Source organism: Cynocephalus volans, chromosome 5, assembly GCF_027409185.1.
Source record: "Cynocephalus volans isolate mCynVol1 chromosome 5, mCynVol1.pri, whole genome shotgun sequence".
NCBI classification, from domain to species: Eukaryota; Metazoa; Chordata; class Mammalia; order Dermoptera; family Cynocephalidae; genus Cynocephalus; species Cynocephalus volans.
Genome location: NC_084464.1, coordinates 159,617,359 through 159,632,130, shown reverse-complemented (window position 1 = coordinate 159,632,130; position 14,772 = coordinate 159,617,359). Strand labels below are relative to the sequence as shown.

General features: G+C 41.3%; 1 protein-coding gene across 6 annotated transcripts in view; it reads left to right on the top strand.

Annotated features, from left to right (window-relative positions):
• The window catches only part of PRKN (parkin RBR E3 ubiquitin protein ligase), a 1,299,935-nt gene that overhangs the window by 406,805 nt on the left and 878,358 nt on the right, over nt 1–14,772 (top strand). For all 6 annotated transcript variants that reach the window (XM_063096536.1, XM_063096534.1, XM_063096533.1 and 3 more), the window contains one exon: nt 13,873–14,113. In XM_063096536.1, coding sequence (XP_062952606.1) covers nt 13,873–14,113 — 241 coding nt within the window. The remainder of the gene's footprint in view (nt 1–13,872; nt 14,114–14,772) is intronic.

The following is a 14,772-nucleotide window of genomic DNA, read 5'->3' as shown; positions in this document are numbered from 1 at the left end:
CCTTTATCAGTATTGATCCAATGTCATCTTTTCCAAATGGCTATTATTGAAAAGTTTATTTTCTCCCAATGATTTGAGATGCTGCCTTTGGCCTATACCAGATTTCCAAAAGCACTTGAGTGTACTCTGATTTTGTATTTTGTTGCACTGAGTCTCTGTCTATGCTCAAGTATCGTGGGGTTTAATATAGAAGCTTTATGTTTAATATCTTCCATGTCTAGTCCCTCTCATTGCTCTTCTGTCCAGAATTTTTCTAGATAATCTCGTATGTTTATTTTTCTATATAAACTTTACAATCAATTTATCTAGGTTCAGGAAAAAAACAATACTGACATTTTTTTGGGGGGGGAGTGATCATATGAGATTGTTTTAATAGCTGTTTTTGTTCACTTTCTTATCCCCCAAAATAGCATAGTATTCATCACATGACAGATGCTCAAAATCCCTTGAATGAATGAATGAACATTACATTTCATACTTGTACTTATAGAATTATAAATAATGCCTTCAATCACTTTATTATTTTTACTTAGTAATATATTCAATTCTTAGTCTTTAAACTTTTTTCCAATAAATAAGACAACACATTCTCCATAATGTTCTCCAATTGGAAATCAAGTGTTCCATAGATTGTATGAGTGTGTGATGGATGGATGGATAGACAGATAGCTATTCCACGTATAATATATTTGAGGGGACGTGGTAATTGGCCTCAGCTGAATGAAAATTTATCCATGTTTTTTCTTCCTGCACATACTGCTTTCAACACATTTGAAACAGATATTTACACGAGAAGCCTGAGTGTCCTACAAATAGTTCTAACAGGTTCTTTGCCCTACTTTAACTCCCCTTCTCCCCGCCCATGGGATCTTATAATTAAATCAGTGGACTGAAAAAGTTTAATTATATTTACCAAATTATTCCCTTCTCTTGGGTTCTTTCAACTTGAAAATGGAACCAAATAAGCATTCTTGTGTGTGTGTTTGTCTCCCTTACCCATTTCCTTTTGGGTCCAGTGTGTTACAGAAGGGCTAGAGTGCAAGATTATAAAAGCAGGAAAAGTAAAGCAGTTCATCAGGTCTTCCCTTGACTTAAAGCCTGTTTTCTGTCATTGGCTTTACTTTGTACTGCTCCAAACATTTTATATGTTTACAAAACTACTCAACACAGGCAAGGCTTATAAATATCTTGTGCCTTTGGGCACACAGAAGTATTACTATTTGTATGTTAATTCAGGGATCTGCCCTATAAAGATATAATTGATGCCATATTTGATATTGGTAGTTTGTAAATGTCTGACATAAACAACTGGCTATATGTTCTCTCTATATATTCATTGTACAAATATGTTTTCTTTTATAGTTGTTATAATCCATTAGAAAAGTTTACAGGACAGATTAAATCTCCTGTTCACTTACGAGTAAACTGGTTCTCCTTCACAGCCTTTGGTGCTAATTTGATTTAGCGTCTTACTGGGCAGCTCTTAGGTTGTGGTCCTGAGAACAAAGAAGAGTCTCGGTTCTATTAGGCTCCTTGGGTTCCCCTAAGCCTGCCTGGGCTAGGGTGTCTTTGTCTTGTCCCCACTCCTACAGTTAGATGCATGCACTCACAGGTATTGCAGGGCTCAACACCTGTGAGTGCAGGTGAGGTGCCACCTCAGTGGCAGAATTGAGCAGAGGCTGCAGAGGGTGCAGGTCCTGAGTACCTGATGCCTTTGTCCCAGAATGAGGATGTTGTGTGGGTGAGGAAAGATTGGGACTGAGAGGCCAGAGGTTGAATGTCATTCAGCTCTGGCCCTTGTCCCAGAGTCCCAACATAGCTGCACACCAAGAGTCTCCAGGGAGATGATTCAAGATGCAGGCTGTCAGAACCTCTCCATACAGATTCTGATTGTGCAGGTCTAGAATGGATGAAAATCTGTTCTCATTGGCACCTCAGGCGATTTCCTGCCGATTTTGATGTAAACGGAAGACTAGTACCTATTCAGAAACTTCATGCATAATCTTGGATAATTCCTTTAGTCTTCTTGAATCCTCCATGATTCTGTTAAAATAGTGAACATAATACTTGTCAGAGGGTTGGTGAAAGTATTAGGTAAGTGTCAATTCATTTGTGCTGTCACAACAAAATACCTTAGACTGGGTAATTGATAAAGAACAGAAATTTATTTCTCACAGTTCTGGAGGCTGGGAAGTCCAAGATCAAGACACCAGCAGGTTCAGTGTCTGGAGGGGATTGGTCTCTGCCTCCGAGATGGTGCTGTCTCGCTGGGTCCACCAGAGGAGATGAACGCTGTGAACTCACACGGCAGGAGGGACAGATGTGGCAAAATTGCCCACTCAAGCTCTTCTAAAAGGCCCTAATCTGTTCATGAGAGCAGAGCCCTCATGGTCTAATCACCTCCTAGAAGGCCTTTTAATACTGTGGCACTGGGAATTAAGTTTCAGCATGAATTGTGGAGAGGGCACAGATGTTCAAACCATAGCAGTGAGATTAAATGTTGATGTCTGTGACAGGGATTTGTGAACAGTTAATATTGTGCCACACAAATTATTATCTGTTATTATTATGGCTCAGCCACTTAGTAGCTGTGTTGTGACCTGTGACAGTGGTTTAACTAATTTGGACTCCAGTTACCTCATCTATAAAATGAGAATATTGCTATTGTCCACCTCACTGTGGGGTGTGCAGTGTAAAATGAGAAAATACTGAGAACATTGCCTGGCATGTAGACAACTTAAAAAATGTTAGATATTATTGGTATTATGATTCTTTTATTAAGTCCTTCAAAAGTTACTATGTGCCATGGGCAGAAATGAGTAGGGTGATCATATGGTTTATCTTTCAAACAGGGAGACCTTTGGGAGTTGAAGGGCGAGCAATTAACAATCACATTGGCACAATAGGTGTAAACTCGATGGTCCCAGACAAACCCGGGTGCATGTGCCCTGACCACGAGGAACTGGAGACAAGCGGGTGTGCAAAGCTGGCTGCTGCCAGCAGTTAGTTTTCTTCACTCCTGCCCTCACTGAGCTTAGAGTTTCCTCTAGATAAATGATGAAAATGTAGGTAAGTCCTGTTGGCTGTACGTATTGCCATTTTAGTAGCCCTCCTGAGGGGCCCTCATCTATGTTTGACTGCCCAGAAGCCTCTTAGTCCCAGACATGGCAAACTGCAACTTTTCTTCTTCTTTCCAACTCCTTAGGTTCCTCAGCTATAATTTTGCAGGTCCTGTTCCCTGTGCCTAAAATGCTTTTCCCCCCTTCATTAGCTTCCTCGGGCTGCTGGAGTAAGGTAGCACAAACATCCTGATCGTGTCATAGCTCTGGAGACGGGAGTTCAGAAGGCAGGTGTTGACAGGGCCGTGCTTCCTCTGAAGTCTTGAGGGGAGAATCCTTCTGTGTCTCGTCCAGCTCCTGCCGTCCCTGAGCTTGTGGAAGCCTCAGTCCAATCTCTGTCATCACATAGCCTTCTTCCGTGTTGCACTGTATTCTGCCATCTTCTTATAATGTCACCAGTGTTTGGATTTAGAGCCCAATCTAAATCCAGGATGACTTCATCTTGAGACCCAGCTAATGTTATCTGCAGAAACTCTATTTCCATATAAGGTCACATTCTGAGGTTTGGATGGACATGAATTTTGGGGAGGCACTATTTGACCCACTACACTTTCTTTAGTTGGAAAGAAATTGCAATGAAAGAGAGGTTAGAGTTTTCTTTTAAGTCAGCTCACTGTTCACAGCCTGGTCTTCCTAGGCTGCACCCTTGTCTTGATGGCGTGAGGTCTGAGTCCTCCTTGCCTCAGAAGTTCACTTACAGATGAGCTCCCATCCTGACTTTCCTTACTCTCTACCAGAGTGGGTGAATAACCTGAGTTACCACAGGGGTAGGTGAAGCGTATTATCTGTATGACCTGAAGTGTCATGGGGTTTTCATTAGCTTCTATGAGAGGTGACACAAAATGCTGGCCGACACTTTGAAGCACTTCCCAGGTGCACTCCTCCCAGTGGACTTTTGTAGATTTGATCAATGGATTTGTCATGAGGGAAAACTGAGCGGGCCCCTGCTGAGCTTTTCTTCTATCCTTGTACCCCAAGAGCATTCACATTATGAAAATATAAAAAGCCCAGTCAACGACTTCATAGGAAGTTCTTCATGCATAAGTTCTGTTAGAACAATTTAGCATCATGTCTGAGTCAATGGCAATATTTCCCCATTATTTTGGAGTAAAGTTTCAAAGCTGGGAGTGCCTGGTCACCACCCCAGCACGCCTTTCTCATTTCCCTGCCGCAGACCCTGTGGCCCTGCACTCAGCATTAAGTTTTCCCATGAGAGCTGTGGCTCCCAGGACCTACCTCAGATGGCCTGTGATCTTTACACATTGTTTCTCCTGAATAAATGATTACAGGAAATAATTAATAATACCATTTATCCTTTTTTGCAGTCAAATGTCAGAGTGCAGGAATTTGTCCTGAATCACGCAGAGGTCGGATGCCTTTCCTGCAGCCAATGTCTGGAGGGCATCTCAAGCAGGCGCCCGCTGGGAGTACAGGGGAGACGGAGAAGAGCAGTCTCATGTTTTATTTATCCAGAGGGAAAGAGTCCTTGCATGTGACATAAGCTATCCAGATGATGAAAGAGGGGCTGACATAAGTAACAATGTGTTGTGTTTATGTCTAAAATTTAAACCTAAGGCAAGAAGCTTAAGGATTTTACAGAAAAGGTGTGAAACTGTTTATCTCTGTGTCAGTTATTTAAAAGAATAAATGTGAATGCCTGTCAGCCCTACTTTCTTCCTTGCCATTGACTAAACATTGCCTCTTTCCGCCCTGCTCTGGCATCGTGCAATGACTCAAGCTCCAGCCAGGGTCCCAGGAAAATTTGAGACCACGGATTGCTAAATGGTCCTGGAGGATGGCAGTAGAACACGTGCTTGATTTAGGGAGAAGCTTTTAATATTTAAGAATAAGTTATCCCTGATTATTTTTCTCCCATGTAGTTACAGTTTATCCATGCTCATGTCTCTTTCCTTACAGCTCTGTGTTACATGTAACTGGATGAGGAAACATCCACTATTTTTACTCCTCCTGAGAGAGAGATTTGTTATTTTTCGTGATTTTTTTTTCTTTTTTTTAGGGAGGGAGGTATTTTTCACAGCAGCCAATGGCTCAAAATTACTACTTTAGTTTTCTACTGATTAAACCTGTTGCCTAACAATTTGTTTTAAAGACCTAAAATAAAATAAACTTATTCAGTTCCAGATCAACTACCAACTTATTGCCACTTTGAACAAATCAATTTATTTCTCTGTGCTTATCTGCTTGGCTCCTCGGTCCACAACAGTCAGTGTTGGGCTATGGCCTGGTCAGTTTGGGCTTCTGGAACAGAATACCATAAACTGGGTGTTCTTAAACAACATTTATTTCTCATAGTTCTGGCGGCTGGGAAATACAAAATCAAGGCCCTGGCAGATCTGGTGTCTGGTGAGGGCCCACTCCTGGCTTGTACATGGCTGTCTTGTTGTATCCTCACCTGTGCAAGGAGCAGAGAGAGAGAGAGCAAGCTTTTGTGTCTCTTTTTATATGAGCACTAATCCCATTCACGAGGATTCTACCTTCTTAACCTAATTTCCTCCCTAAGGTCCCATCTCCTAATGCCATCACACTGGAAATTAGGTTTCAGCATATGGATTTTGGGGAGGACATACGCATTTAGTCTATAGCAGGTTGTAATCCAAGTAAGGGCACACCTGATTACCTATTTAATTTTAGTACTAAATGGGCAGAGATGAGTCTCTTACACTACACACAAAGAAACCCTGATTAGAAATACAGCACAGGAGAGGTGGGGAAAGTTGGAACAGAGAGGGGTTGGGGTTGGGGGGCTGGAGAGAGAAAGAGAGAGAGAGAGGAAGATCATCCAAAGACCATCAAATTCTCTTAGAAAGTAGGATTGTAGGAGGAATGCAGAAAAGGAAATCAAGAACCAGTGGAGAGACAAAATGATGGCAGACTGTTTTTTCAGGGTCCAGCAATGAATAGGCCCCAAAAAAGGATATAAAGGGATAACTTATCCTTAACGTTTGGTGTTTTGCTTTTTTTTTTTTTCCAGAAATTGCCCTACTGCTGTGAAACATTTTTTTCTCACATCTTTAGTGAAATCTCTTTGGCAATAATAAATGCTTTCCTTGAGTTGTAGGGAAACAGAGAACACAAGAGGAGAGGGTGGTGTGTGAAATGAGGAGCTTGGGATGAAAGTGCGCCCACTTCTATTCTTTCCCCAGGACTGAATCATTTGGGGGTAAATTTCTTTAGGGGAAATATATAGTATGAAGTAGATTGTTTTTAAAATTCATCTCCTTTTGCCATAAATGCACACAGGGAGAATGTGTTTGTTAATCCTGACCCCGGTAAATCTATAAAACATATTCAATGACTTGTAAAAAATTAATTTAATTCTGTTGGAAAAACTCATGTGTATCTTTAATTGTTTATAATATTTATCATAACTAGTAATAATATAATAGTTACAGAAATGACATTTGGAGGACATTTCTTGCAAGGTTTACAATATAAAACATATTTTTAACTTGGTTTCAATGGGTATAGGTTTGATTATCTGATATCCTTTGTATTTAGAAAACGGTCAACGGGGATGTGTGAAGCTCACACTTCACTTGCTCAAGCAGCACTAACTCTTCTCAAATCATTCACCGCAGCGGCTAATGTAGCAAACGTGGTGGGTGCCTGTTCCGTGTCTTCCCCACCCCTGCTGAGCTCCCTCTGGTGTGGGTCCTATTAAGAAGGGAAAAGGTTCCAGGCCTGCCGTGGGAGGGACATCGGGGTGACCCGGCTGAGACCCGCACTGGCTAATTAGTGTGTGGCTAATTGACCTTTCACAGTAATTGTATGATTCAGCCTTTGGCAACTGGAGAGAGGGCCTTTCAATACCTCTGTGTAGCATAGTATCTTTGATTCTAATGAAAACCAGTCATGAGTAATGTGAAATAAATTCAAAGCATAACTCACAAAGTACCCATCTTTAAAAAATCGTGTTTTTTTTAAAGCCTCAGGTTGAAGGGATAGTTTTATTCTCATCCAATTAATATAAATTGGCACTTAGTGTTCAGCAAAATCTGCAGACGGGTACTGGAGTTTAAGGGAAAACAAATCATTGCGAACAGTTCCATTTTGAACTGAACGCCTCTAAGCTCATTGTTGTCTTTAAACATGTTGTTGCTGGTAATGACCAAACAAAACAGTTCTTAACCACTGCATTTGAAAATACTTTTAAATGACTTCCTAAATAATTGCCATTTTGTCTTTCTTTGGCAGAGAAAATACATTGTTTCAAACTCTAATGGGCTTAGAAAAACATCTGTTTGTTAGAATTTATTTTCAGAAGCAACAAGTAATAAACATGCTAAATTTTTCAGCAGAAAAAAAAAAGTTGTTTTAAAAAGTGTTCCTTCAAAATTACCTAAGAGCTCCTTAATGTCAAAGTGATTTTTCAAATTAAAATCTGATAACAACATTGACTATTAAACTAGGTAATCTTTTAATCTGATAATTCTTGGCTGATCATATCTCTTTTCTGGAAAAAAATGTGCTGTTAAAAATTTAAATAAAAATCAGAGATTTTTAGACTTTAAAATGTAAAGTTAGTACACAATAGGAGTATGACAGCCTTCCACAGAAATAGTTTTAAGCATTTTGTATAATGAATTAGAGTTTAACAGACTTAGAGTGGCCTATAAATGAATGAATAATACTGAAGATATTAAAGATAACCCGCCCTAGTTTACAGAGCACAGAAAGTGGCAGAGTAAATCCACTGATGGGTGTAGGCTGATCAACGTGCTTACAAACGTGAACTGTCCCGGAGCTTCTGCCCAACAAGTCTGCTTATGTCATGAACTTAGGAAGGTTGACAAACCAGCATGAGAGCCAGAAAACTGAGGCTGCAGGCCTGGCTCTTTCACTTCCTAATTGTGTGTCTTATTTGACTTGGGCAAGTTACTAAAGCCATCCAACATGTCTCCTCACCTGGAAAATGGCTGTGATAATAGGTGTGTGCCTTACATGATCATTGAGTCATTCAACCAATACAGGTGGAATGAATATTACGAACAGGTCATTACAGCGGGCACTGCCGACACAGTATTACAAAGGTGCAGTCTCTTTTCTTGAAAATAGTATTGTCTGATAACAGAGGACAACACATGCAGACAAAGTACAGTACGATGTGACGAATGCCACCCTCCCGCAAGGACGGGATCTCATAGGGAGCAGACTTTAGAACCAGCTACAGCCGGCGCCCAGCCTTTGGGCTCTGTGAGGCTTGTCACCAGTGCAACTTCCCCTCTTCTTTTCACTTTCCATACTTTGACCGATTCTCCTGTACCTGCCACTGGCTCTTACTTTCACCTTTTTTCACTTTCTTTTGCTCCCTCTTGATTGTCCCATTCCCAATGGCTGTCTTCTCTAGTTTTTAACATTCCCAGTATCTGGCTCTTCTCTTAAACATTCCTTCATAGCTGGAGCGGTTCTGTTACAGCTTCTAAACCCTGTTCTTCACCACGGCCCCATAGATTCATCCTACTCTGCCTGCCCATCTGAGTCTCCACTTCCTCTCAGCAGATTCAGAGAAAACTAACACAGGAGCTGGGGGCCTGGGTTCCTACCCTGGCTTCACACTGGGAGCTGGATGACGTTGAACCTGTTATTAACTTCTCTGTGGCTCACCTTCATCTTCTGTAAAGTGGAATTAAAACGAACAGGAGCAACCACGATACGTAATGTGTACACAGCTTCTTGGGTGCCAGGCACAGTTCTCAAGGGTTTACACACTAAGTTGCTTAAGGATGTTGTCTTAGTCCCTTTGTGCTGCTGTAACAAAATACCTGCGACTGGGTGATTTATAAACAATAGAAGTGTATTTCTTATGGTTCTGGAGGCTGGGAAGTTCAAGACCAAGGTGCTGGCATTTGATGTCTGGTGAGGGACTTCTCGCTGTGTCCTCTCATGGCAGAAGAGCAGAAGGGCAAAAATGGCAAAAAGGGTAGAAAAGGCGAGCAACTCCCTTGTACCTCCTCTAACAGGGCACTGATCCTATGTACTAGGGCTCTCCCCTTGTGACTTAATCTGTCCTAAAGGCCCCAACTCTTAATACTGTCACATTGGCAATTAAGTTGCAGCATATGAGTGTGGGAGACACATTCAGACCAAGCAGATGGTAACAGTGACTTCCTCATAGGACTGTGAGAGTGTCAATCAACTCATTATGTCTAAAAACTTCCTAACACAGTCTGGAAAATAGGACTCAAAAATATCATGTATTTGTTTTACTTTTACTATTGATATAATTGTTGTTATAATTCATGAAAGTACTCTGTTAATAATGTGACATTATTAACTATTTTAGAATCCCATCTCATTATTAATCATTTTAGAGATGTCTGTGTAAGTCTTCAATAAGTGTTTGGAAAACATTTTGATTGCTTTTATTGTGATTTTTCTTGTGAGAGTAACATTGCTTATTTTTTCCAAGGTTTAAAAATTTAAGAATATTTTTAAAGAGCATTGTCAGGTTTTTCAAGGTTTTCTTATTTCTGGGGTTCTAATTGGATTACCAAACTCTTTTCCAAATATTTGGGTCCTAAATACATCCCATCAAAGGGACTCCTTTTTGCAGAAAGAAAAATACATCTTTTTCTCTCTTTTTTTTTTTTTTTGGTATATTTTTGGATAATGGCCAACTAAATGACAATTGGTCATTCTTTGGCAAAAAACTACCACATATATTTTATTAATACTGGGCTATCTCTACGTCAGAGGTCCTGGAGAGAGAGAGCCCAGTATACTGACCCTTTGGTCCCAATGACTCAACTGCTTTGCTTGACAGCACAGGACCAAGCCCAGTTGGATCAATGCCTACTTGTCCTGTGTACACCAAACAACCATTACACTGCTTTACTTGTTGGATTGACAGATTGTTGTCAAAAGAAAATAACTGTATTAATTGATTTCTCTTTGTCAGGCAATATTTTAGTTATTGGGGAAACAAAGATAAATAAGAGATCGTTTTCACCCTGAGGGACCTTAAACAGTATTGGTGCCTTCTGTTGTCTTCCAACCAAAAATCTCTACCTCCCAAATCTGAGTAATTTTTCATGTACCATGAAAACTAAATGTTATTTGGGGCTTTGGAGTGGCTATGCAATTCAGCTTGATCCAATTTGTCCATGGGATGTATTATTAATGTGGCTTTGAACTGAACGGGCGTGATGTAAGTGCACCATCTGGCAAAGGGATCGCTATGGGATCAGCAGCATTTTCTGTGGAATCAAAGAATTAAGCAATTACTGACCTCAGAACCGTGGATGGAGACTGAGGGAAGTGAGGCCTGTAAATATCACTACAATGACTGAAATCTGCTTGGGGTCTTCCTATTCCCACCTCAGCTCCACCCTGAGCATTAGGAAAATCTGGATTGGAAAAGAGAGGGTACTCATCTTTTGGATTTCTTCCATTTCTGTCAAGTTTCAGCTGCCCCTGAAAATGTGCTCAGGTTCTTCAGGCGGTCCATGACATCTGAGCGCATAGGGATTTTTTTTTTTTTTTTAGTCAGTTTTTAGTTCACAGAAAGCTGGAATGTTACCAGAGGGATTGTCACATTTATAGCTGCTGCTTATTCTACCTTCTTTGTATATTTTCCAAATAGGATTGCATGAGTGGAGCACGTACATAGAATTCTGAGGTCTTACCAATGTACAAGATGAGGGACCCCGTCCTCTTTAGTTTTTGAAACTCGTAGATGATGTTAATAAAGCTGCAAATGGATGTCATGTGTCATTATTGTGCATCATGGTCTACATGCTTTGCATTTCCTTAAATCTTCACAGCAGTCTTCTTAGTTGATAATATTATTGTCACCGATGGAAACTGAAGTTTAGGGAAGAAAAATAATTTGTCAAAAATCATACAGCTAATAAATTATTGTAGGGATTGAGTCTATTTGACTTTAAATTCCACATATGTTCTTTCTTTTACATTTGTGTTCCCCACGGAGCTGTCTAGGCGTTGAGTTCATAACTGTTTAGATCCATTTGTTCATTCATTCATTCTTGTTCTTCTTCATTAATTCACTCATTCAACTCACAGATGCATTTTCTGCATCTATTAGATTCAAAGTGCTGTGTGAGGTGCTCTGCTAAATGTAAGTACATGTGTGACTCAGCTGCTGCTGTCAAGAATTTCTAAACTGAGTTGGAAGACAAGACATACACGTACACGTGCACACACACACATGCACATGCATGCACCATGCATGCAGCAAGCTCTAACCTCTGCAGTAAAAGAGCACAGCAGGCAAAGATTTGGAGGATTCAGATGAGACAGAAAGGTATTACTTTTACCTAGGAGGATCACATGAAATATACAAGTCTTGAATGTGGGAAGAGGAATTTTATCTGAGTTTTTGAGCCTCCTTAAGGAGAATACAATGTGGATAAAACCCTCAGGGTATGCCAGGGTGCTTATTCTCAACTCTGCTTCTTCTTGGTGCATAGCCCATGTCTTCCTGTTCCTGCCCTTGAATGTACAAGGCTCTTGATGCCACCTTATTTGGAAATTGCTTGACCCAGAGGCTGTGTCCAGTTCCTAGAGTGCTTCCCGAATACTAGGGTGACAACAATGAGAAATTGCCTATTGGTCCAAGTAGAATGGAAAACAGAGTGTTGTCTGCTGTTATTGCTTAAGGAACAACCACTAAATCTCAGTGCCGTCCATTAGAAGTGTGTTTTTCTCCTGTGTCTTCAGGACAGCCTGGCTGCAGCTGGAAGGCCCCGCTCCACACCGTGGGTGTGGCTGTGCTTGGTCCTCTCTGGTCCTCTCTGTGGACTGGGCTCATGGCTGTGCCATGTATGCAGTTCTGGGGCCCAGGCTGAAGAGAGGCAAGTTTCCAGGGACACCCCTTTGATGGACCTTAGCAGCAGGGCAAATGCATTTTAAGGCCCTGATTGCCTCATATCTGTTCATGTCCCACTGGCAAAAGGCAGTCACATGGCTGAGCCCAAAATCAAGAGGAGCATAATGCATGCTTCTTAACCTATGGGAGTGAATGTTTTTGAAGAACAGTCTAATCTGTCATGTATATCATGAAGAAGAGGTAGAGAAGATAAAAATCATAAGACAGTTGATCTAGAAAAGAGAAAACTATAAACACACTTGATAGTGAGTTGTTAGATTCTGTTTAATAGGTAACAGTGAGACACTTCAGAAAGATTATGTAGGACACACCAAAAATTCTTGTATGTGATGGATTGGAATAAGGAGAGACCAGAGGTCCAGGGAGTGAGTGCAAAGCTATTGTAATAACGAAGCCCTAAATGGAGAGGTGACAATTGGGATGTGAAGGAGATGAAGATGTGAAGGGTATTTCTGAGACAAGATTAGTCACTCTTGGCTCCTTGCTGGATATAACAGAGTAGGGAGGAGAGTCCAAGGTGGTGATCATGGAAGTCCACTAGAAAACATGGGAGGATATTGAGATTTTTAGGTGGGAAGGTTTGAAGCCTTGTTGATGAGGGGTCAGTGGTGCTTTGGCAGAAATACAGGAGTCAGGGAGGGGAGGACTTGGGGGCAGAGAGGGAGGAGCAGTGAGCACTACTGAGTGGGAGCAGTCCTGGGGAGACACCAGAGCTGTGAGGACAGGGCCAGGTGATGGGGCATGAGCACAGCAAAGAGGAGCAGTGGGGTTCAGAACGACCGGCTCCTGCTGACCTCCCGAGTGGTTGTGTGCAGGGTGGGGGTAGGGGTGATGGATGGCACCACCCTGGTGAGGACTTTGGTAGTGACAGCACAGAGAGCTGGAGGGAGAAGCAGGGATGCGGCGTTGGGCGGTGTGGTCAGTTCCCCTGCACTTCACCTGGGTGCACTTGGACATGCCTCACACGGGCGAGAGTGGCAAGAGGGAGGTGAACACAGAGACTCGGGGGTTAGGGATGGAGTAAGGTCCTAGCACAGTCAGAAGAGGGTGGCAGGCAGATGAGGAACTATTTCCATCTAGTAGATGTATGAAACTAGGATTTGACTGAGGCAGCCTAGCTCTTAGAAGAATCTCACTTCTAATTCTAATTCTCCTGCATTTAAAAGACTCTTCTGTTCTACACATCAATAGATGGAGGCAAAACACTTTTGTAAATGTTTACAGATTTTAGTTGTCAAACTGGCAGAAGCAGCGAGCGAGTCCTGGGACAGCATTAGCGTCCTCTTCGTGAGCTTCCTCACTGGTGTGGCACTGTGTTTGCTAGGACAGGAGACAGGTGGATGTGCACTCGACTGTAACCCATTTATTTTAAATTCTATAGAGAAATACCCTGTAATTGATAATAACTTTCTGTGCTTTTATAGAATGGAAATGAATGCCAGTATTTAAATTAGATGATTATAAGAATATATCACTTCTGAAGAAAACCAGTTTTAAAATGTAAGAATATTATTTTTCACTATGCTTCTGGATGCAGTGTTGTAAATTTTTTCCCTCCTAGATTTCATGTCCCTTTGAATATTATTTTAGTTTTCCATTGTCATATTCCACTTATTCTCAAATTCTGTTTCTGGCCCCAGTTCGGTGTTGCATGTCTAACATATATGCTGTGTTAAGGGCCTTGGCCCTATTAGCAGGGTAAGTGTGCCTAAGCTGATCAATTACACATGCCACTTTCTTTTCATTTCCACTACTGCATGTGGAAGTCATGCATAAACAGACTTTAGAGTATTTTGCACACTCTAGAACTGAGGACAAGTGAAACTCTATTTAGCATTTAATGCTTGCCATTTTCTTATATGTTTTTATCTCACTCCCAAACAGAACTGTGACCTGGATCAGCAGAGCATCGTTCATGTTGTGCAGAGACCATGCAGAAAAGGTCAGGAAATGAAAGCAACTGGAGGGGACAACCCCAGGAATGCCACAGGAGGCTCTGAGAAGGAGCCCACGAGCTTAACTCGGGTGGACCTTGGCAGCTCTATCCTGCCTACAGACTCTGTGGGGCTGGCTGTTGTTCTGAATGCAGACAGCAGGAACAATTCACCACCAGCTGGAGGTCCAGGTAATTGTAATGGCTCTGTCTGAAGCTGGTAAAACATTTTGTTTGTTTAGGAAAGACTTCGTGGAGAATGAATGCCCTCACTGTAAAGATATTTAGTTTATGATACATTTTGGGTGGGAGTCTCTAAATCACTACAAGGAGACATCACTAGAAGGAGAGTACTTGGATGTAAAATTTGAGGTGATTACATTTAATAATTAGTGCTGTGGAACAGAGCTTTCCCACTGAGATTGAATATTAGGGATGGGGGGAAGAGGTATCAGGACCATGATCATAGACCTTACTTATTTATTCGCTTGGAGGAGTTGGGGTGGTGAGGACACGTGATAAACTGTGCTCAGGTCTGAATTTATGACTAAGATGTATTCATGCCCCTCTCACATTTCGCCTTTATTTTCTTTTATTTCTTAAAATATGTTTTGTTTGGTATGTTTCCAATGATATAGAGAAATTTTAAAAGTAGAAAGACAACTTCAGAGATCATTTTAATTTGTAGGTTCTAAGGCCGCATGTTACAATGTCAATGATATCATCAGTGTGCAAGGAGACTGCCTTCTCTCTATGCTACAACCCATTACAAAATGCTTTTCTTTGGCAAGGATGGTGATCCTTTTGTTATTTTGAAAATATCAATATGTTTCTCTTAGTCTTTTATTATC